The sequence below is a fragment of the Prinia subflava genome, chromosome 8, assembly GCF_021018805.1.
Source record: "Prinia subflava isolate CZ2003 ecotype Zambia chromosome 8, Cam_Psub_1.2, whole genome shotgun sequence".
Taxonomy (NCBI): domain Eukaryota; kingdom Metazoa; phylum Chordata; class Aves; order Passeriformes; family Cisticolidae; genus Prinia; species Prinia subflava.
The window spans coordinates 22,737,113-22,758,813 of NC_086254.1; the positions used below are offsets into that span (position 1 = coordinate 22,737,113).

Consider the following 21,701-nt stretch of genomic DNA (forward strand, 5'->3'; position numbering starts at 1 on the left):
TGCCATGGTGTCTCTGGGACAGGGTGCCGTGGTGTCTCTAGGACAGGGTGCCGTGGTGTCTCTGGGACAGGGTGCCGTGGTGGCTCTGGGACAGGGTGCCGTGGTGTCTCTGGGACAGGGTGCCGTGGTGTCTCTGGGACAGGGAGCAGAGGTGTCTCTGGGACAGGGTGCCGTGGTGTCTCTGGGACAGGGTGCCGTGGTGGCTCTGGGACAGGGTGCCGTGGTGTCTCTAGGACAGGGTGCCATGGTGTCTCTGGGACAGGGTGCCGTGGTGTCTCTGGGACAGGGTGCCATGGTGTCTCTGGGACAGGGTGCCATGGTGTCTCTGGGACAGGGAGCAGAGGTGTCTCTGGGACAGGGTGCCGTGGTGTCTCTGAGGGACAGGGTGCCATGGTGGCTCTGGGACAGGGTGCCATGGTGTCTCTGGGACAGGGTGCCATGGTGGCTCTGGGACAGGGTGCCATGGTGGCTCTGAGGGACAGGGTGCCGTGGTGTCTCTGAGGGACAGGGTGCCATGGTGTCTCTGGGACAGGGTGCCGTGGTGTCTCTGAGGGACAGGGTGCCATGGTGGCTCTGGGACAGGGTGCCGTGGTGTCTCTGGGACAGGGTGCCGTGGTGGCTCTGGGACAGGGTGCCGTGGTGGCTCTGGGACAGGGTGCCGTGGTGTCTCTGGGACAGGGTGCCATGGTGGCTCTGAGGGACAGGGTGCCATGGTGGCTCTGAGGGACAGGGTGCCGTGGTGGCTCTGGGACAGGGTGCCGTGGTGGCTCTGGGACAGGGTGCCGTGGTGTCTCTGGGACAGGGTGCCGTGGTGGCTCTGGGACAGGGTGCCATGGTGGCTCTGGGACAGGGTGCCATGGTGGCTCTGGGACAGGGTGCCATGGTGGCTCTGAGGGACAGGGTGCCGTGGTGTCTCTGAGGGACAGGGTGCCATGGTGTCTCTGGGACAGGGTGCCGTGGTGTCTCTGAGGGACAGGGTGCCATGGTGGCTCTGGGACAGGGTGCCGTGGTGTCTCTGGGACAGGGTGCCGTGGTGTCTCTGGGACAGGGTGCCGTGGTGGCTCTGGGACAGGGTGCCATGGTGTCTCTGGGACAGGGTGCCATGGTGTCTCTGAGGGACAGGGTGCCGTGGTGGCTCTGGGACAGGGTGCCGTGGTGGCTCTGGGACAGGGTGCCGTGGTGGCTCTGGGACAGGGTGCCATGGTGGCTCTGGGACAGGGTGCCATGGTGTCTCTGAGGGACAGGGTGCCGTGGTGGCTCTGGGACAGGGTGCCGTGGTGGCTCTGGGACAGGGTGCCGTGGTGGCTCTGGGACAGGGTGCCATGGTGGCTCTGGGACAGGGTGCCGTGGTGGCTCTGGGACAGGGTGCCGTGGTGTCTCTGGGACAGGGTGCCGTGGTGGCTCTGAGGGACAGGGTGCCGTGGTGGCTCTGGGACAGGGTGCCACGCTGGCGGTGCTGCAGGAGCTGCCCCGGCCGACAGGGGGCGCCCCAGCGCGAGAACCGCGACGTGCCCAGCGCGCGCGCCGCCGTTCCGCTGTCACGTGACGCGGCGGGGGCGCGCGCCCGCGGCCGTTCCGCGGCCGGATGTGGCCGCCCGAGCGCCGGAAGCGGCGCGCGCGGGGCGCCGCGGGAGCGTCAGCCCGGCAAGATGGCGGAGTGAGTGCGGGGCGGCGGGGGCGGCCCGGGCTGCGGGCCACGGCCGGGCCCGGATCGGATCGGTCCTGCTGCGGGGCACGGCTGTACTACCGTGCTGTGTGTTGCCGTGCCGTGGCGGCCGGGGTCGGTCGTGCTGCGGGGCACGGCTGTACCGGGCTGTGCCGTTCCTGCCGGGGGTGCCTCTCCCCTCGGCAGCGGCTCGCGGTGCGGGGGCTCCGGGGGCGGCGGGCGCGGGCCGCAGTGCCGGCGCTGTGCACACCCGGCTGCGCTGCGGCGCCGTGGGCCTGCGGTGCGTGGAGCACCTCAGCAATAGTGAGCTCCGTGAACTTGAACTTCCAGTGTCCGTCTGACCAGAGACTGCTTTTAAAACGCCACCGTAAGGAGCTGGTCGCCAGTGCGAGTTCAGCGTGATCTGGTGGTTGGCTGATGTGTGCATGTCTGTCTGTAGTGGGCTTTGTCGTGCTGCTCCCACCCAGTATAATCACATATTATATCATCCTGACAGGTCTGCAAATGCCACCCATGAAGTCATCAATGCCACCCTCCACACTCTGCTGGCTGCTACTACCAAGCTGGTGGCACCTACACCTCCCAAACCCATCCTCCCAGTTCAGACTGGAGTCCAGGCACAGCAAGAGGAACAGTCTAGTGGCATGACGATTTTTTTTAGTCTTCTTGTTATAGGTGAATGATGAACTGACAGTCTGTTAATCTCTGTAAACTGCAGTCTGTGTCTGAGGACATAGGCCAGCCCAAAGTCAGAGTGGTTTATTTCTCCTCTGCTTCTCTCTCTGAAGTGGGATTTTGCACAGGCACAGGGATTTAGAACATTTATGGTGGTGGGAGCTACTGCTTACACTGGTGCTTCTGGGTTTATTGCCAAAGTGAAGTCTGCTAAATCATTAGGAGAACTTTGCATGTGTATTTTAAAAATACTACTTTAAAGCATATTTTATTCCTTTCCAACTCTCCTGAATCTCATTTTTTCCCCCTTCACAGCTATTTGCATCATATTGGTGCATTTACTGATAGAATACCGGCTTCATTTCTTACCAGAGAGCGTGGCTGTTGTTTCCCTAGGTGAGTAACCGTGGCATTTTTGTGTTGGATTTGTGTCAATCCAGGCACTGTCAGTAGTGTGAAGGAGACAGTGCACTGCTGTGTGTTAGCCATCACTAGAAAGATGCACCAAACTGGATGCACTGGAGAAAACAGCTAATTCATAGAGTTAAATTGATTGAAGAAATAAAGAAATGAGTATACATGCAGAGACTGGCCGAGGAGAATGACACCTACAGAGATGTCACCACCTGAGTCCTTTGGCATCTTCCTCCAGTTTGCATCCTCAGGGCAGGAAAGATGTGCAGCACTCCCTGGTCACGAGGCTGCAGCCTTCCCTTTGAGGGGGTAAATGTGTTTATATCGGTGTTGACAGAATTATGTCTGAGTGTGGGATTTTAATGTAGCTGGGCATTGCAGCTGTCCCAAAAACTCTCCTGGACTGCTGGATCCTATCCCAGCAGGACCATGACAAGAGATCTTCCTATGGCCTGAGCTGTAAGAATGTCACCCTTCATGGAGATTGAGTGTGTACGTAATTTGGATTAAATTTGGACTATTCCTGAGCCTGTAGTTTTATGTCAGGGTAATTTAATCTGTTTGTACGCTGTTGCTCCTGATTTATAAATGTGTAAATGAGGAGCAAATCATGCCAAATACATTCATTATTTTCTCTGCATGCTGTCTGATGTTTAAAGGACCTGGTCTGAGTGTTCCCAGCACCCCAATATAAAGTGCAGCAGTACAGTGGTTGCTCTTGTTGGCATAGTTTTGGATTTTCTTTGCTGCCATTGTGTGTATCCTGGGCAGTGCAGGGCAGAGGTGTTGGGGCAGCCTGTGTGCCTGCTCCTGCTGAGCTGTGCAGAGCAGCAGAGGCACAGACATTCTCTTTCTGTTCCTCAATATTGGCATCTCAGCTGCAGGAGAAGGGTTTTACCTGTTGGATTAGGATTGGTGTGTGCTGTGTTGGTGTGAGCCCCAACAAAATCTGTTCAAGGCACAGGAAATCTTTTTGCCACTGCTGCAGCTCAGGGGGGTCAGAGGGAGCAGTGCTGCTCTGAGGCCGTGCAGGAGGGGGCTCAGTTGGGTTTTGGGGTGAGCCACAGCAGTGTGTCCCCCCAGTGAGGTGACAGGACACCAGCAGATGCAATTCCTGTGCGTCACAGGGTGCCACACCCAGCAGCAGCCCGGGTGGCAGATGGCCCGTGTCACCTCAGCCTCCTGTAGTAGTTTATAGCTCTGTCACACTGGGGGTGCCCTCGGCCCTGGTGACAGGGCTCAGCACTGGGCCATCGCTGGAGCTGCCAGCCCAGGGCTGCTCGGTGACCCTCTGCTCCTGGGCATGCCCTGCTCAGCTGCAAGAGCACAGCTTGTGTCAGGTATGCAGTTTTGCCAGCAGTGCCAGAAGTGAGGTGTGTCCTGCTTTGACTTGTAAATTAAGCAAATGCTCTCAGGAAGTTATTCAAGGCTAATAAAAGTGGCAGCAGAGAAGAGATGTATGATTTTCACGAGTGTTTTTCCTCCCATTGTCTGAGCTGCTTGGAAGCTTCTGGTTTATGATTTCCAGAGGGTGTGTCTCTCTGGTGGACAGGGTAGGAGTGCATTCTCTGAGGCTGGATGTTGATCCATCCTATTTTGTGGGTAAAAATAGTTTCCTGAAATGCTTTTTCTCTTTGATTTGTTACTGAGTTTTAACATGTTCTCAGGAAAAATAAAGGTGGGTTGCAACAAGACAATGCCTATAAAAATTTCAAAAAAATGAGGTATAGATTAACTGTTACAGACTTACCCTTCTAATTAGCCCCTTGTCAAAACCGACCTGCCTGATTTAATAGAAATAGCTGATCAAAACCTGCAATCATTCCTTTAGTAATAAAGGAAGAGTAGTTTGTAAATGTATGTGGCATGTGAGTAGCTATATCTGCATCCTGTCCTTCAAGGAACTTTGATGTTCCTTCACTTATGTTTTCCTTTCCATAGAAACCATTTCATGGAACAATTATTTCTACCCTCTGGGACTGATGCCTTCACAGATTTTTGTATAAAAGAAGGCTTAGGCCTCCTGGCTCTGTGTGTGTGACACATCCATCAGGAGTAATCCATGTGATTCTGTTTGTGAGACTCTTTGTTAGCTGCAGCATGAGAGGAGGTCCCATGAGCTACGGGAAAGCACACTTAACTGGAGTTACAGGAAAGCACACTTGAGCTTCTCAGACACTCTGTACCTTTCATTTGGAGTGTTTGACTTCTGTGTCCCAGTGTTTGACTGTGAAGTCTCCACTCTGTAAATAATAAAACACAACTATGCAGAAACACAGACCTGAAATCTGGCTAAAGACAAGTTCCCTGTAACTGCTTGAGAACAATTAACGACACTTCATGAGTTATCTCCATGACTTCCAGAAGAAATCTGGTTACTGTTTTATGTCTTTATGTTTGAAGATGTGTGGGAGGAAAGAGTACAATAACCTTTAACCACTGAGTTTGCAGCAGCCTTGATAAAATTCTTCTGTATTCACATTATTTTTACATGACTTAAACAGTGTGTAATTCATTTAAAATAGTTCTGACAGGGTCTCCACCCTGATCAGAGTTTGTTGCCTTCTTCATTGCCAGAAAGTGCTATGATTTCATTCAAACATAATTCGCTTCTGTGGAGAAGAATGATTTCATTTAAGCTGCTTTAACTGCAAATAACATTGAAGTGACATGAGGCACAGATGCCCCAAACACAACTTCCTGATTCTTCAGCCAGAGAGGTGAAATTTCATTTGAGTGCAGCTTAGACGAGAAGCGCTTCTGAGCGGTTAAGCCTGTTATCTTTCTGAACCAGTGAGCATCACCCTCTCACTGGCTCTGTTCGGGGCTGGGATATCCTGAGAGACAATCTGTTGTGCAGGGAAACTCTGCACTTATGTAACGTGTTGGAAACTGGGTATCTGGGTATTAAACCCAAACCACTCAGTGTTTTTGTGGTTTAGGAATAAAAGATTTGCTGCACCATGTCTTGCCTTGTTTTCACTTCTAAAACTTGGAGAGCTGGTGAACAGTGATGTGTTTTGTGGCTATTTCAGAATGTTTTCTTATTCTCTCCTAGGTATCCTTATGGGAGCTTTTATAAAAATCATAGAGGCTCAAAAGCTGGCCAACTGGAAGGTATAGTTGTAACAATTGATTCTTAATTGTAGAAAAATCCCTAAGTCTTATGAAAAAAGCTTTGTAATGCTCTATGTTTTAGAGTGTTTTCCTCTAAACACAGGAAATACTGATCACAGCTGATGAGCAGGGGGGGGTTCTCTGGGAAGTGTTGGTCACGTCTTGGGAGGCACTGGGAAGCTGTGCTTGCTCATGTTGTCAGCCAAGGTGAAAGGCCACAGATATCACATTATTATTTGCTTACCTGAGTTACTTTCACTGTAATAAAGTTTAGGTTTTAACATAGGCTGTCATATTTTAGATGTGAAAATTTCTAATCAGTAATTATGCATTTATTGCATGGTTATGAATGATTATAAATTTAGTAAGTACCTTTTGTTTATCTGATAAGATAAAAAATGAAATATTAACTCCAGGCTATATCCCTGTACAAAGGAAATCTTGGATCATATCCCTGCCCTGGAAACTTTGTAGTGTAATTTCTAGTGATCGTGCCTTACTAAGTGTTCGTTCAAGTTCACCACTGAGACCTTGTACTTGCTGGTAGTTCCCGGCTAGCACAGCTGAGTCACAGTCCTCAGGGTTATTTTCCTCTGCTCCCATGCAGCACAAACACAGTCCCCCCTTTCCATTGTTCTCAGTTGCTTGTCCAGCTGTGTTTCAGGGCTGTGGGGTTTGCAGTGTGCAGTGGCTGCAGTGTGGGCTTGCTCTGTGGGGTTTGCAGTGTGCAGTGGCTGCAGTGTGGGTTTGCTGTGTGCAGTGAGTGCAGTGTGGGTTTGCTCTGTGGGGTTTGCAGTGTGCAGTGGCTGCAGTGTGGGTTTGCTGTGTGCAGTGAGTGCAGTGTGGGGTTTGCTGTGTGCAGTAAGTGCAGTGTGGGGTTTGCTGTGTGCAGTGAGTGCAGTGTGGGGTTTGCTGTGTGCAGTGAGTGCAGTGTGGGGTTTGCAGCGTGCAGTGAATGCAGTGTGGGGTTTGCTGTGTGCAGTGAATGCAGTGTGGGGTTTGCTGTGTGCAGTGGCTGCAGTGTGGGTTTGCTGTGTGCAGTGAGTGCAGTGTGGGGTTTGCTGTGTGCAGTAAGTGCAGTGTGGGGTTTGCTGTGTGCAGTGAGTGCAGTGTGGGGTTTGCAGCGTGCAGTGAATGCAGTGTGCGGTTTGCTGTGTGCAGTGAATGCAGTGTGCGGTTTGCAGTGTGGGTTTGCTGTGTGGGGTTTGCAGTGTGCAGTGGCTGCAGTGTGGGTTTGCTGTGTGCAGTGGCTGCAGTGTGGGTTTGCTGTGTGCAGTGGCTGCAGTGTGGGTTTGCAGTGTGCAGTGAGTGCAGTGTGGGGTTTGCTGTGTGCAGTGAATGCAGTGTGGGGTTTGCTGTGTGCAGTGAATGCAGTGTGGGGTTTGCTGTGTGCAGTGAGTGCAGTGTGGGGTTTGCAGTGTGCAGTGGCTGCAGTGTGGGTTTGCTGTGTGCTGTGGCTGTGCTGGCAGTGCCAGCCCTGCATTCACTGCACTGTGCGGGCATTTTAGTCCAAAGGATGAGTTTTGTTTTCTAAGCCCCCCAAATCCTTTAAGGTGATTATCAGTGGTACAGTCAGGAATGAGACTTTAAAGAGATGAGTACCTCTGGTTTGAAAGCTGGTGTTAGGACAGAGCAGTCCATCAGCTGTTTAGCCTGGGTTTAAACAAGTTATTTGGTGCTTACAGAGGTGACAGCTCTGACATGTTCTGTGCTGGGGGGAGCAGGAGGGAGTAAACAGGTGGGTGAAGAGACTGGCCCCTTCAGCTGGGAGTCATTTGCAGAAAACCAGGGTGCCAGGCTGGGGGTACAGCATGAGCAGAGCTAGCCAGGGCATGAGATAAGTGACAAAGACCGAGGACACAAAAAAATAGCATCTTACCTCATGGTGGGTTCCATTTATATCACTGTGATGGCAAAAGGAACCATCAGAGCAGTACCATTCAATTCAGGCAGAAATTACATTTGCTGAGAAGAATGCAGCCTCAGGCCCTCAAGTGGTGTGTCACCTGAGCCTGGTCACCTGCAGGGGCCCTGGGCTGGTGGTGTGATCTCCCTGTCAGGTGAGGAGTTTTCCAGTGAAACTGCCTGGTCCCAGTTAAGCTGTTCTGTTCAAACTGTGGCCAGGAGGTCACGGTTCCTTGGCAGTCCTTACACATTTCCAGACTCTCTGATAAAGTGGGAATACTTTTTGTGGAAACAGGAAGATTTTTCTTTTACCATAAAGAATCTATTTTCTATGCAGCTCTTTTTGGAGATTTAAATAGGTAACTCCTAGATTTCTATCACTGGGTTGAAAAAGAGCAATAGAAGTAGCAGCCCTGGAATAGTTTACTGTAGTCTATTTTGAGATAAGAGGAGAGAAAGATTTTTCATTTTCCATCACTGTTTTTTAGTAGCTTTTCTTTTGGAAGATTTGATGTTATTTCAATAATGATGACATCCCTGAATTTTTTTTTTTTTTGCAGGAAGAAGAAATGTTTCGTCCAAATATGTTTTTTCTGCTTTTGCTTCCACCTATTATATTTGAATCTGGATATTCACTGCACAAGGTCAGTCCCTGCCAGACACTCATTTTGGATGTTGAGGTTTTGTTTGGAACAGATTCTGCTTTTAGTTATCTTCATGGAGCTTAGGATAATTGCATTAAATTCCATTATAATAATCATTAGGGAATTGGGAGTGCAAAATTTAAACCTCTTCATCCCAGAGTGCAGGGAGTGTAGCTTGTTGCTGATAGCTGAGTGCTGGCAGGGTGTCAGGTGCAGCACAGACGAGGTTTTCCGTGGCTGGAGAGGTTTCTTACCTCACCAGAGCTGTACAAAGGCTGCTGTGAAGGAGGAGAAGTGGAAAGGTGTAAGATCAGAAGTGGGAAAGGTGGGGTCCCTCAACAGCTTAAGAGGAAAATGTGTGTAAGGTTCTGACCTTGCCTGGGGCCTGTGTTTCCTTGGGCATTTCTCACAGCTCTCATCCTGGCCAAGGGGGTTTGGTGCTCCCTAGTGCAGCCCTTCTGCCCCAGCTGTGCTGCAGGAGAGGCAGCAACAGTGGCATGGTGACACCAGGAGCTGGCACCAGCACTGGAGACATTTTCATACAGAATCACAAGCAATGGACTGGCAGTGGGGATGTGTACAAGCCTTTTTCTCATGCCCTGTCTCCAACAGAGGGATTACACTTTGCCAGGTGGGGAATGTGTCATTCCTGGGTATCCAGCTGTTTGCCCGAGGATTGGTTCTTGCTATGGTGCCAGACTGGGATTCAGTCCTGGGAATCAGGAATTGCTGTTGTCTTCAGGAGAGCTGCAGTCTCTGTAGGCAGATGGTGTGGATGTGTGTCCTGGGGTACCAGGAACCAAACTGAGCCTTCATAACTGGAAACCCAGTTGTGAATTAGAATCTAATTAAATGCAAACCCAAACATGAGCTTTCCCTCAGGCCATTTTTACTGATTTACTTACTGTATTACTGTGTTCCAGGGTAATTTTTTTCAGAACATTGGTTCCATCATTCTGTTCTCAGTATTTGGCACTGCAATATCAGCTTTCATTGTCGGTGGAGGGATCTATTTCCTGGGCCGGGTAAGACTTACTGCTTTGAAGCACTTAAGTTTATCTGGCTTTTATTTGAAAGTCCATTTTTCAAGAGCAGACCAGTAGAGTGAAGGTGAATTCCTGGGTGACAAGGTGCAGTTGGTTCTCTGCTCTCACCCAGGGAATGTTACACAGCCCCTTCCATGGGTACTGCAGGAGAGGCCGTGGGCTCTCCTTGCTGGAAGCACTCAGGGGCTCTCTGGACACCATCCCGGGTGTTCCAAGGGCCCGTGGAGCAGGAAGGGTGCAGCAGGTGACCCCAGGGGTCCCTTCCAACCTGAGCCACTCTGGGACTCTGTGACACAGCATGTTCTGTGGGAAAAGCAATTAAGGCTCGAGTTTTACTGTTTTCTAACTTGACAGTCTTCCTGATGGAGGGCTGTTCCACAGCCTGTGTTCTTCAGAGCCATCTCAGACTCTACAGTATTAATTTTTTTTTTTTTTTGCTTCTGGGGTTTGGTGTTTCCCGTTGATTAATATGGACACAGATATTTATCTTTTGTCTCAGACTTCATTCTGGTGGGCGAAGCATTCTGTATTTCTTTGCACTCAGATTTCTCTGCCTTTGAATGTATTGGTTACTCTGCTCTAGTGCCCTGATCTTGGGTGACCAGAAGCAGGAGATTTCTGTTGGAGGGCAGTGTTAAACTGGATAATAACATCACTACTGTAAATTTTTCGTAGTAATAAACCTGGGGTTTGATGAATAGTTTGATTTTTAAGAGCAGCAGAACACCACAGTTGATTGTGATTATGTTCTACCTGTTCTTTCAGGCTGATGTCATTTATAAACTCAACATGACAGACAGGTAAGCTCTTGGGGAAATGGTGTAGTGTATGAAATGGAGCTTTCTTTGGGATAGCTGCAGGGGGAAATGCAGCTGGCCACCTCTTTTGGTTAGTGTTTAGATTGCTGAGATCCAACATTGTATATGAAACTAAGAAATAGATGGAATACTTCTATGCCCTATTTATTATGCCCTTATTTCCAAATAGTATTGTATTATATTCCACTCTATTGTATTCTAGTCTGTTCTGTGCTCAGTGATTTCTTTAGACAGATACTGGGTATCTGGTATCATTTGGTTTTAACCAAATGTTAAGATTTGTAAACTTTGATTAGTTGGTAGTATTCATATATGTGATAATGGTATAACTTCCGTGCCCAAATCTTCTCTTAAAAGACAGAATAAATTTTTCAGTATCAGTAATGTAGATTTTTTTCAAGAACTTGGCAACTGACCAAGTTCTTAGACTGAAAGAGAGTACAAACTTATCACTTTGTGTAGAAACTGTAACACCAATGGGCTTTGTTACTGTTATTCGTGTAAGCTACTTTCTTTCATCTGGTTTCCTCTTTTGTGTTCTCACAGTTTTGCGTTCGGCTCTTTAATATCTGCAGTTGACCCTGTGGCTACTATTGCCATTTTCAATGCCCTTAATGTGGATCCTGTGCTTAACATGTTGGTTTTTGGAGAAAGTATTCTCAACGATGCAGTCTCAATTGTCCTGACTAAGTAAGTGCACTGAGCCACACGTGTTTATGGAAACAGTAACTACATCGTTTTCTGTTAGATATCCAGTAATCCTTCCATCTTCATTAGGAACAAATCCTGTATTCCAGGGGTGAAGCTGAATTCTGGATGATGCTTCTGTGTAAAAAGCAATCTGTAACACGAACTGCATAGGCAGAGACAGTAAATGGTTGCCTCATTTCCCCTACCTCAGAGCCTTATCTCCCTGACCCTAGATAATTGATTGCTTTCTAATTCCATTCATTATCAGCTCTCTTTCCATCTGAGGGTCCTGACAGCAGGAGCCCCACGTGTGTCCCCTGTCAGGCACAGAAATATTTCCCTTGCCTGAGCTGCTCTGTCTCGGTGCCATTGGCATCCAGTATCATTATCTTTTGCCTGTGATAATTCTTTGGGGCTGAAAGAACAAAAACTGGATAAATATATCTTTATGTTATTGCTGAAACCAATAGATGTGACTGTGAATGTATGGAAGGAACAGCTGTACCAGCAGGTAGTGAAGTCAGAGTAATTTTCTGATGAATTAATTGGTTTTTTTTTACAGTTGTTGTGCTTTTTGGGAAGATGATGAAGGCAAAAAGCAGCCAAGAGAAACACTAGTTAGAATCTGTGTGTTCTTTGCATAGAATTTCCATGAAATACACTCCTGAAATTCAAAGAGGTTTCTCCCCTTTCCTGTTAAGAGCTGCTTTGTTTTCCTTCAGTGACCTTCTTGTCTCTCATCCACACCTAAATATTTGATGAGAGTTCTTCCTGTTCATTTGTTCTTCTCAGAGGATCACATGAGTTTTCACCAGTGTAAAATGTGTTTCCTTTTCCTGTTCAGAGTCTGAATGTTGTTTTGAAGAGCTGGGCATCACCATAGCCTATTTACGCCATGCTGGGATTCTTCAGAGGAGCAGTGCTGGATTTTTAGCAGAATTAGGTTTCCCTTTGGGGATTACACTAAGGCTTGATTTAACGTCTTTTGACATTTCTCTTGTTATATATATCACAGTAAAAGCCTTTTAAGAGTGGTAGCAACAAAGAAATGGAAGTCTTTTTTGTTGTTATGCTCAAAAGATGTTTGATATTTTTGGATCCAGGCTTAGAATGTATAACCATTTCTTTTTATTTCTCTTTTAATTGTATCTAGCACAGCAGAAGGTTTGACAAGGGAAAATATGTCAGATGTAAGTGGATGGCAAACCTTTCTACAGGCACTGGGATACTTTCTCAAGATGTTCTTTGGCTCTGCAGCACTTGGCACACTTACTGGTCTTATTTCTGCATTAATATCCTTTTTTAATTTTGGTGATATATAGGTATACATTGGTGAACCTCAGCATTCTAGTAGTATTTTTCTTCCCATCTTCTCCAGCATTTCTTAGAGGATATTTCTTATTAGATATTAATTTGGTTTTTTGTTAGTGTGCATGGATGTGTATTAAAAGTGGCATCAAATTTTTATGAACATAATTAAGGTCTGAAATGTTGTATAATAGCTTATGTGCATTGGAGTATTATAAGATATGGTAATTGTTTTGTAAATTCAGAATATATTAATTCCATTTCAATACCAATCCATTTTAACAAGCATATGGCTTCTTTTTTACATACATAAAACAGTTAATTAAAAAGAAAAAAAAGCTGCTTTTCCCTGGGGCCTTTGAGTCAGCCCAGCTCATTTGTCCCTATGGATCATGTGCAGGCAGCTGAATGCAGACACTGTTCTGTTTGGATTTACTCTGGGTTATATTTTGCCTCTTCCACATCCATGAATTGGTTGCTAAACAACCCGGGAGCTGCTCTGCTGGGATCAGGGGGGCTGTTTGCTGTAGCCCAGACACCTTTGTTGCTTTTGAGCTTGTTTAATGCTGGCTCTGAGTTCACTGTGTGAGCTCTGGGCTGTACAGCAGTTAGTCCTGTCAGCTGGGACAAACTGCCAAACACCTTGTGAACAGCAGGAATAGAATGCTTGATTAAATACAGATGTATTTCCCCTTTTGGTTCATCAGCCTAATTCAAAATTATTCCATACATCACAATAAAAGAGGGACACATGTTCAACACTTCTTTGAATCATATCTAAATTACACTAAGAGAAAAGCAGCTTATTTGTCCTTTACAGTTACCTGTGCCTCAAAAGTATTTGATTTACCTGTTGTTACCAGTATTATAGAGGCACATCAGTAAGAGATCTCCTTTTGTCTCTCGCTCTGTCTTCTGACAGACTTCTACCAGCAGTAGCTTCTATAGGAAACATTCCTCACATAAGAAATTCCTAAGCTTTCCATATATGAATAGAAGCCAAATATGTAGATTTTACTGGCTATTCAGTAGAGAAGTACATTAAGCATAATCATTGTTTTGTAATGGAATGAACACATCAAAATATTTCGTTGATTTATTTTTAAATTTACTTTTTCCATAACGTTTGCTTGTGTACGTACTAAAGCACATTGATTTAAGGAAGACACCTTCCCTGGAATTTGGGATGATGATTATCTTTGCTTACCTTCCTTATGGACTTGCAGAAGGGATCTCACTCTCAGGTGAGTAGCTGAATGAGTTCTGACCACACTGTTTGATGTGTTAAAATATTTATACTGCTGCAGAAACAGGTTTTGCCTTGTGAGAAGATTCTCTGGAGGGTCTCAGCAGTAAATCCTGGCAGAGTCTTGTGCTGACTGCCACGTTCTTGCCCACAGGTATCATGGCAATCCTGTTCTCTGGCATCGTGATGTCCCACTACACACACCACAACCTGTCCCCAGTGACACAGATCCTGATGCAGCAGACACTCAGAACTGTTGCTTTCATGTGTGGTATGTGCTGCCTGCTATTAAATCTGGTATTAATCGTTTAAAATTTGATTTTGTTGGGAGCATCAGAGGTCTGAATTTGCATCCAGGCCTTTGTGTGTCTTTAAGAGCCTTGTGCTTGTCTTTAAGAGAGGAATTCCCTAGAGTGGAGGCTGGAAGGCACAAAGAGTCACCTTTCCTGCCACACTGGATAAAACACGCAGTAAATCTCTCTCCCATCCTGCAGGCTCCTGCTAAGATTTGCCATAAGATTGATGGCCAGATAGAGATCTCTGACTCGTGTGTTCCTCTGGTCTGTTTTTAGTTCTGGGAGATGGGGATTGAGTGGTATTTTTTTAAATATTTTTTTATATAAAAAGTTACTTGCAAAAACAGTAACTTCACATATGGAGGTTTTTGGAAGCAGTGGTACAAGCAGTTCAGAGGCCTAGAGCCCTTCCAGTTCCTTTTCCAAACCAAACCTTTGCAGAAGTGACATGTTCCTGCCTCACAAAGATTTCCGGGGCTGCCATGGATGAGTTCTGTACTGCTGGCAGGAGGGTGCAGTGTGATCAGGGAGTGGCTTTTCTGCAAAGTGAATTTAACCTCTCTGTAGTGAGCACCAGCAGCTCTCCAGGGTTTGGTCAGGAACTCACATTTTATGTACTACTGTATGTAGTAATTAATAACAGGAGTAGAAAGGGTTTTCTAGAATTGTTTATTTAAGATGTGATTTCTCTTTTTCAGAAACGTGTGTTTTTGCATTTCTTGGCCTGTCAATTTTTAGTTTTCCTCACAAGTTTGAAATGTCCTTTGTCATCTGGTGCATAGTAGGTATTTACTTTCTTCCATATCTTTTTAGATGTATTTTTGGTATTGGGGAAGGGGAAAACACCTCACAGTTAAAATATTTTAGAATAATTGTTACGATTTATAGGTTTTTATAAGGAAATGTCTGATTCCTCTCCAGTTCTTTGTCTTTAAACCCATTTCAGCATGCCTCAATGCAGTGACTGTGAATTACGTTTCACATGGGGCTTGCCTCCATCTGTTGCCATTCTGATGGTTTAATACCAGCATGAGAGGTGTGTTCCCTTTTGCAGAGTCCAGTGAGGGCAGCGTGGGCCATTTCCAGTTGGGTACAGCAGCGTGCACTGGCCTGTTCAGTGGTTCAGGGGAGGGATTGTTATCTGCAGCTTCCCACACAGGGTATCAGCACAGGGGACTGCTCTGCCTGCATTACACACTACTTCCCTATCTAGTGTGTATCTAAGGTGTGACACTTCCTTCTGTGTAGCATTGCCCTCTCAGGCATAATGCAAATTGTGTAATTTGGGGTGATTCATTAAGGAAAACAGCACAGCCCTTCAAGGATCCTGCTGACTAATTCTAGGATATTTACCTTATCAAGGTCTGTTTGTAGTGGAGCTTAAAAACAATGCTCTGAGAAAACCTTGCCTTTTTCTGAGTTAAAGTTTTCCCTGTGTTTGTTAATTGTTTGCCATTATATCAATAGTCCCCTTTTTTTCTTTTCTGCTCTCAAAGTGTTGCTTCAGTGTGGGGTATGTTTTATAGCTGTACCCAGGGAAGTGTTGAGAAACAGGCTGGTGTGCTGTTTGTTTGGCTCCTGGCCTTTCTGAGCAACTGGGAGACAATAGAAATAAATACCTTATTGCCTCTTGGCTGCTGCGCCAGGGGAGTGATTAAAGGAGCTGAACTGACTGAACTGAGGAGCACTTTTACCCAAAGTCATTCTTGGTCTCCCTGGAACGCCTCCTGGGGTCCATTTATCTATTGTGAGTAAAGCAGCCTGGTCTCTATCAGTGGCAGGTCTGATTTAGTTTCAGTCAAGCAGACAAAATGTTTCAGGAGTAAAATTCCACAATGCCCTGTGCTGAGGGGTTTCTGTTCATGGAGCAGCACACCTGCCTGTGAGCAAAAAGAGCATATTCACCTTCCCCTGTAAAACCAGCTGGGGCCTTGTGGATGTAACACATCAAATGGTCTTATGCTTTTATTTCTGTTTTTCAGGTGCTCGTTCTGTTTGGTAGAGCAGTGAACATTTTTCCGCTTTCTTACCTACTCAACTTTTTCCGCGATCATAAAATCACTCCCAAAATGATGTTTATCATGTGGTTTAGTGGTAAGTTAAAGCTCAAAATACTGAGAACCAGAAAAAATGTTTTATCTCTTTCATTGTGTGGCCTGCTCTAGGAGGAACTGTTTTTCCATTGGCTGAGCAAAACTCAGCTGAACATTTGCACTATTCTGAAACCCAAGTGCAAGAAATGTTCTCTTTCCTCTTTGTGCTGGAGGACTTTGCTCCGGTGAGCCCCACGAGAACTTTTGTGCACAGAGGCTGCTTGTCTCTCTCGGCCCAGCAGCTTCACAGTTTGAGCAGCAGAGTCTGAAGTGCTCAGACTTGTTTTGGGGTGGCAGATCATGGCATGCACAGGACTGCAGCGCCTTGGGCAGGTGCAGCGCTGCGGTTCGGCTCTGCGTGCGCGGGTGCCCGTGGGGGCTCTCCCTTGATGCCTGTTCTCTCCCTGAGGCCTGCGTGGGGCCATTCCCTACGCCCTCAGCCTCCACCTGGGCCTGGAGCCCATTGAGAAGCGCCAGCTCATCGGCACCACCACCATCATCATCGTGCTCTTCACCATCCTGCTGCTGGGAGGGGGCACCATGCCCCTCATCCGCCTCGTGGACATCGAGGACTCCAAACCGCGCAAGAGGAGCAAGAAGGACGTCAATCTCAGCAAGACAGAGAAGATGGTTTGTTTGGGGTCTTCATTCAGAGGGTCACTGGGGTTTTTTTCAGTTTAAACATTTTTCAGAATTACTACATGATCTTTTGCTAAAAAGTAAGATGAAGGCAGTAGAAAAAACCAAGGTAGTAGGACAAAGCTAAGCAATATAATTTTAAAGTATCCCAAAGACAGAGTTTGGTTAGTGTTTATGCAAAATACACGTTTGGACAAGGGGAGGAGAAATAGTCTCTTAATTCAATCTAATTACATGTTGATCTATATAAATTATAGTAACCCCTGGAAAAGCATAAAGCAGATGATAGAGGATTGAGTCATATACAGAGAGAAAGTAGCTGGTACAGTGTGCGATGGAAATTAATCAGGAAAGGCAGATGGAAATGATTTTGAAAAGGTCAAAGACCATGAGAAGGTGGTAACTGTAGCCCCCCTCTGATTGGACTTTATTTTAAAGCAATTTCTGCCAAAGCAAGAGATCTGACAAAGCCAAAACCACCCTGGAATCTCCTGTGCAAAAGACTGGAGAATAAAAAATATCACGGGATTTTTTTGCCTGTTTTTCTCTAAGACATTGACGAGTACATGCAGGGTATTGTTCTGGAGGATCTTAAGAACATTTCTCTCTGCATGAGGTTGATTGTAGTCTTTAGAATTGCCTTGCCCTGTCCACACAAGGAGGTGCAGGAGAAGGGCAGGGACAGGGCGTGTTTGACAGGGCCCATTTTCAGTGGGACAGTGACAGCAGTGGTGCTTGCTGGGTGAAAGCATTGTCCAGCTCACAAGAGAAACCCTGCACAGCAGAAACCTGTTCTCAGCAGCAGTGACAATACAAAACATGGAACATTTGAGGTGTTTTCCCTTTCAGCATGGAAAGGGGAGCTAAGGGATTCGATGGCTGAACAGGCTCATACAGCCCTAAGCCCTGCAAGGCTGGGGATCATTTCCATATTGTTCCAGCATGACAACTGTTGTGATAAGGGACTCCCCAGAGCAGGGGCTGAGGCAGGGTGGTGGGATGACTGCCACTTCTCTCGGGTTATTCTGATATTGTGATTTTTCTAGGGAAACACTATAGAATCCGAGCATTTATCAGAGCTCACAGAGGAGGAATATGAAGCCCAGTACATAAAACGCCAGAACCTGAAAGGGTTTATGCGGCTTGATGTCGAGTATTTGAATCCTTTCTTCACCAGAAGACTCACACAAGAAGTAAGTCTTTCTTATTTTCCTAAAGAAGAGAAACTGGTTGAGTTGGTTGTTGTCCTCAGTGCCACACAGGGCTCATGGTGCAGCCACAGACTTGTGTAGGGACAGTGGGACATCTGTGCATTGCTCATGCATGGAGAGAGCAGCTGTAATGAGCAGCTGCTCTGTAAGTTGGCTTAAATGAGCATCTCGGAGCTACCCCAGTTAAACCTGGTGTATGGATGTGCTGAACTGGCCTCTAATCATGCAGAGAGCCATGAAGGGCATCAGCAGTCACTGGCTGCTGCTAGAAAAAGCTGCTGCCACTCAGGCAGAGGTTTTAAAGTGCTGTCACACACAGTTCCTGCCTCTTCTTACTGTCAGTGGTCCTGTGACTTGTGGAGCTGTGATGTTGCTGCAGAGTGCAGTTCCTGTCTTGGAAACAGGCACCAGCATTGCACCCTTCACCTTCCAGAGACCAAGGCTCTGAGGCTTTAAATGCAAAACAACACCTGACAGTAACCTAACACTGGTTAGTGTTATACTGGTGTAAATACTGTGCCTTTGTCACTCCCATGCTTCAGAAATCTGAAGCTCCTTAGCCACAGAACTCACTGTTTTTCAAATTTCCCACAGAAGCATTTTGGCTGTGCAGTTCATAATTTTGTCTAAGTTCCATCTTCCTCGCCTCCTCAAAAGTACTGTTTTTCCCCTTGTTTTGTACTTTTCAAAAGTACCCTTTCAGCACTTTCCTACAAAAACTAAAGTCATTTATTGCAAAACCAGAAAGGAATCAAGAAACCAAAGTAAGCATCTGATTCGTAGTTGGTAGCCAAAAGCACAGGCTGCCATCCAGATTGCAACCAAAGGCTGGAAAAATAAGCATGTGAATCACCAGGGCAGGCCACAAGTGTCCCTGGGAACACGAGGAGAGAGCCAAAGCCAGGCCCTCCACACAGCGTTAGGATTGTTCAAACACAGAGCAGGACTGTCTGGAGAACACAGGTGAAAACACCCATCACCAAAACTGTAATTGCAGCAGTAATTAGTGCCCGAGCCCTGGTCAGTGTTTCTGTGGGGAGGCAGAAGGGCTCAGGGAGCAGGGGCAGGGTATTTGTGAGGAGTGTGCCCTGCCGTGCCCTGCCGTGCCCTGGCATGGCAGCAGTGACACGAGCCCTGTTTGCCCTGCCAGGACCTGCACGACGGGCGCATCCAGATGAAGACCCTGACCAACAAGTGGTACGAGGAGGTGCGGCAGGGCCCCTCGGGCTCCGAGGACGACGAGCAGGAGCTGCTGCAGCAGAGCGGGGCGGGCGCGCGCTGAGCGGGCGCGGGGAGCCCGCGGGGCTCTGACACTGCACGGGCTGAAGGAGCAGCCCTTGTTCAGCCTCTCTGCACAGCGAATCCCACACAGCCCGTGGAAAAGCAGACCCTCTGCCAGGAGACCATGGCGTGGTTAACTGGGGGCTTCCTCCCATCCCAAAACCTGCTGCGACCACGCGCTGCAGTGCAGGGCCCTCGGGTGGCTCTGCAGAACAGAACGAATTGCACTTTACCTTTTATATATATATACATATATATAAACACATTCATTCACAGCATGAGGAGTCTGGACAGTTTATACTGTGAACTTGTTTCAACGCTAGTAAGGGAATCTGACTGGAAGAAATGTATAATTTGTGGAATTTGCACATTTTGAATGCAGAAAAGATGCATACCTTGACAAGAGCAGATGTTGCACATACAGGGAATCACCTCTGAAAATGCAGTTTCGTGACTTAAGAAATACTTGATTTCTGTTTTATGGGAATTTTTGGTTTTATACTAAGGGATCTAATCCGCAGTACTGATTATAGCATGGTTTTGGGGAAGTGTGGGCCTGTGACAGCACAGAACTGCATTTGAAATTGTAGGTTTTTTTCTCTGGCTAAAGCCAGTTGCAGTTGGATTTCTGTAATGGGGAGTTGCTCCTTGCAGGCACTTTGGTTTCAAATCTTAGAAATGAGCAGCTTCTGTTTTTCCTAATTTATGAAGTGTCCCTAACACTCCAGAATTTACCAGTTGAATTTTTAAGATTCAGTGGAAGCAAAAGCAGCATGTACATGAGGAAAAAGAACCTACCAAATCTAATCCAGGTACAGGAAGACTCATCCTGCACGTGGCTGAAGCAGCCTCTGCTGGGAAGTGCCAAACAGCTTCCATTAAGCTGTCCCATTTTTCTCTTCTGCTTACACTGTTTCAGAACTTGTGGTATCACTGCATTTGTTCTCCATGGCCCAGTGTTTGCTCAGCGTTGCCAGCACCTGAACGTGTTTGTTGCACGTTTGCCATGGTGACACATGCAGCAGTTTGCTCCCACTGCCAAATTCCTCCTTGGTTATTTGCATATCCACTGTCGGGATGTGAATTACAGTTCAGCACCCAAATCTGACATGCAAATGCACATGTTTGTTTCTGAAGATGGGAGACTTTGTTTTGGTCTGGTTTTGCGACTGAGTTTTTTAATCCACTCCTTACCTACTGAGAGAATAAAAGTTCAAGAATGCATTCAGAATCCCGAACCTTTGTGTGAGCAGTTTTTCAAAATACCACGTCTTGTCCCATGCTGCCCTTTCTCTGCCTGTGGAAGGGCCTCGGTGTGTCCCAGAGCTGGGACATGCCCAGCTGGGGCTGAGCAGGCTGAGAGAGCCTCTGTGTGACAATCAGCCCTCCTGTCACCACCCTTGGAGCCCTCTGTGTGACAGTCAGCCCTCCTGTCACCACCCTTGGAGCCCCCTGTGTGACAATCAGCCCTCCTGTCACCACACTTAGAGCCCCCTGTGTGACAATCAGCCCTCCTGTCACCACCCTTGGAGCCCCCTGTGTGACAATCAGCCCTCCTGTCACCCTTGGAGCCCCCGGCAGACTGAACTAACCTTGTTATCCATCCTCTGCTGGGTCTCCCCTGAACCTTCACACCCAGGAGCTGCTGGAGCATCCCTGAGAGCTCCTCGGGTGTGCAGGGATGGAGCTGCTGTGACACGGCGGTGGCACAATGCCTCCGTCCTGCTGACGCACCTGAGGGCTGCAGCTCCCGGCCGGTCCCGGTGCCAGGCTCAGTCCCGGTGCCGTTCCCGGTACCCGGCTCGGTCCCGTTCCCGGTGCCGGTGCCATTCCCGGTGCCCGGCTCGGTCCCGGTGCCGCTCCCGGTACCGGTACCCGGCTCGGTCCCGTTCCCGGTGCCGGTGCCATTCCCGGTGCCCAGCTCTGTCCCGTTCCGGGTCCCGGTGCCACTCTCGGTACCGGTGCCCGGCTCTGTCCCGTTCCCGGTACCGGTGCCCGGCTCTGTCCCGTTCCCGTTCCCGGTACCGGTGCCCGGCTCTGTCCCGTTCCCGGTGCCCGGCTCTCCGCACCTGCCGCCAGGTGAGCTGTTTGCTGCCGCCCCCTGGCGGCGGCCGGGGCAGCGCGGCGGGACCCGGCGATGAACGGAGGGACCGCGCTGAAGCGACTCCAGCGGAGAATCCGCGGGGATGGCTGGAATGACAACCAGCTGTTCTAAAACTTAACACAATATTAGGTGTGTCACAACGTGGATTTAAGTGTGAATTCTGAGAGAGCAAAGCTAGCTCCCTTACTCTGGAACCAAAGGAAGATTTTACCATAGTGCCCAGTGCTCATATTCATTTATCAGTACAATGGCTTTTCTGTCAGTCATTTCACAGGTTGGAGTTCTTCATTTAATATACTTAGAAAATAAGTATTCTTTACTGAGTTGCCTGGCAGTTACTTTAGATAATTTCCTATTTTATCAGACCAATACTGAGCGCCCTAACCCTCTTTTCACAAGTTGGCTCCTCCATCCTAACTTCTGTTTCCCCAGCCTAATTCCAAGGCTGCCACAAGCGAGATCCTTCCCTGCCCTGAGGAGCTCAGCCTTTGGGAGGCCGGGGCAGCACTGAGGCCTGTGCAGATCAAACACCCTTTGCCTTTTCCCCA

The 21,701-nt window shown here is 47.8% G+C and overlaps 1 protein-coding gene across 1 annotated transcript; it reads left to right on the forward strand.

Annotated features, from left to right (window-relative positions):
• The first annotated feature begins 1,552 nt into the window (after positions 1–1,552).
• SLC9A8 (solute carrier family 9 member A8) lies at positions 1,553–20,287 on the forward strand. The gene is made up of 16 exons (XM_063404147.1): positions 1,553–1,657; positions 2,163–2,341; positions 2,657–2,737; positions 5,814–5,872; positions 8,338–8,421; positions 9,345–9,446; positions 10,233–10,267; positions 10,832–10,975; positions 12,129–12,267; positions 13,422–13,527; positions 13,684–13,800; positions 14,524–14,606; positions 15,808–15,919; positions 16,328–16,548; positions 17,604–17,750; positions 18,919–20,287. Exons 1-16 carry the CDS (start codon positions 1,650–1,652, stop codon positions 19,048–19,050), a joined length of 1,749 nt encoding a protein of 582 aa, XP_063260217.1. The 5' UTR covers positions 1,553–1,649; the 3' UTR covers positions 19,051–20,287.
• Positions 20,288–21,701: the final 1,414 nt, after the last annotated feature.

Bases quoted from the DNA above. Each gene is read 5' to 3' on its own strand.
- SLC9A8 (XM_063404147.1), top strand. The intron at 10,976-12,128 runs GTAAGTGCACTG...AATTGTATCTAG, and splicing joins GTCTCAATTGTCCTGACTAA to CACAGCAGAAGGTTTGACAA. The intron at 12,268-13,421 runs ATATCCTTTTTT...TTGCTTGTGTAC, and splicing joins CTGGTCTTATTTCTGCATTA to GTACTAAAGCACATTGATTT.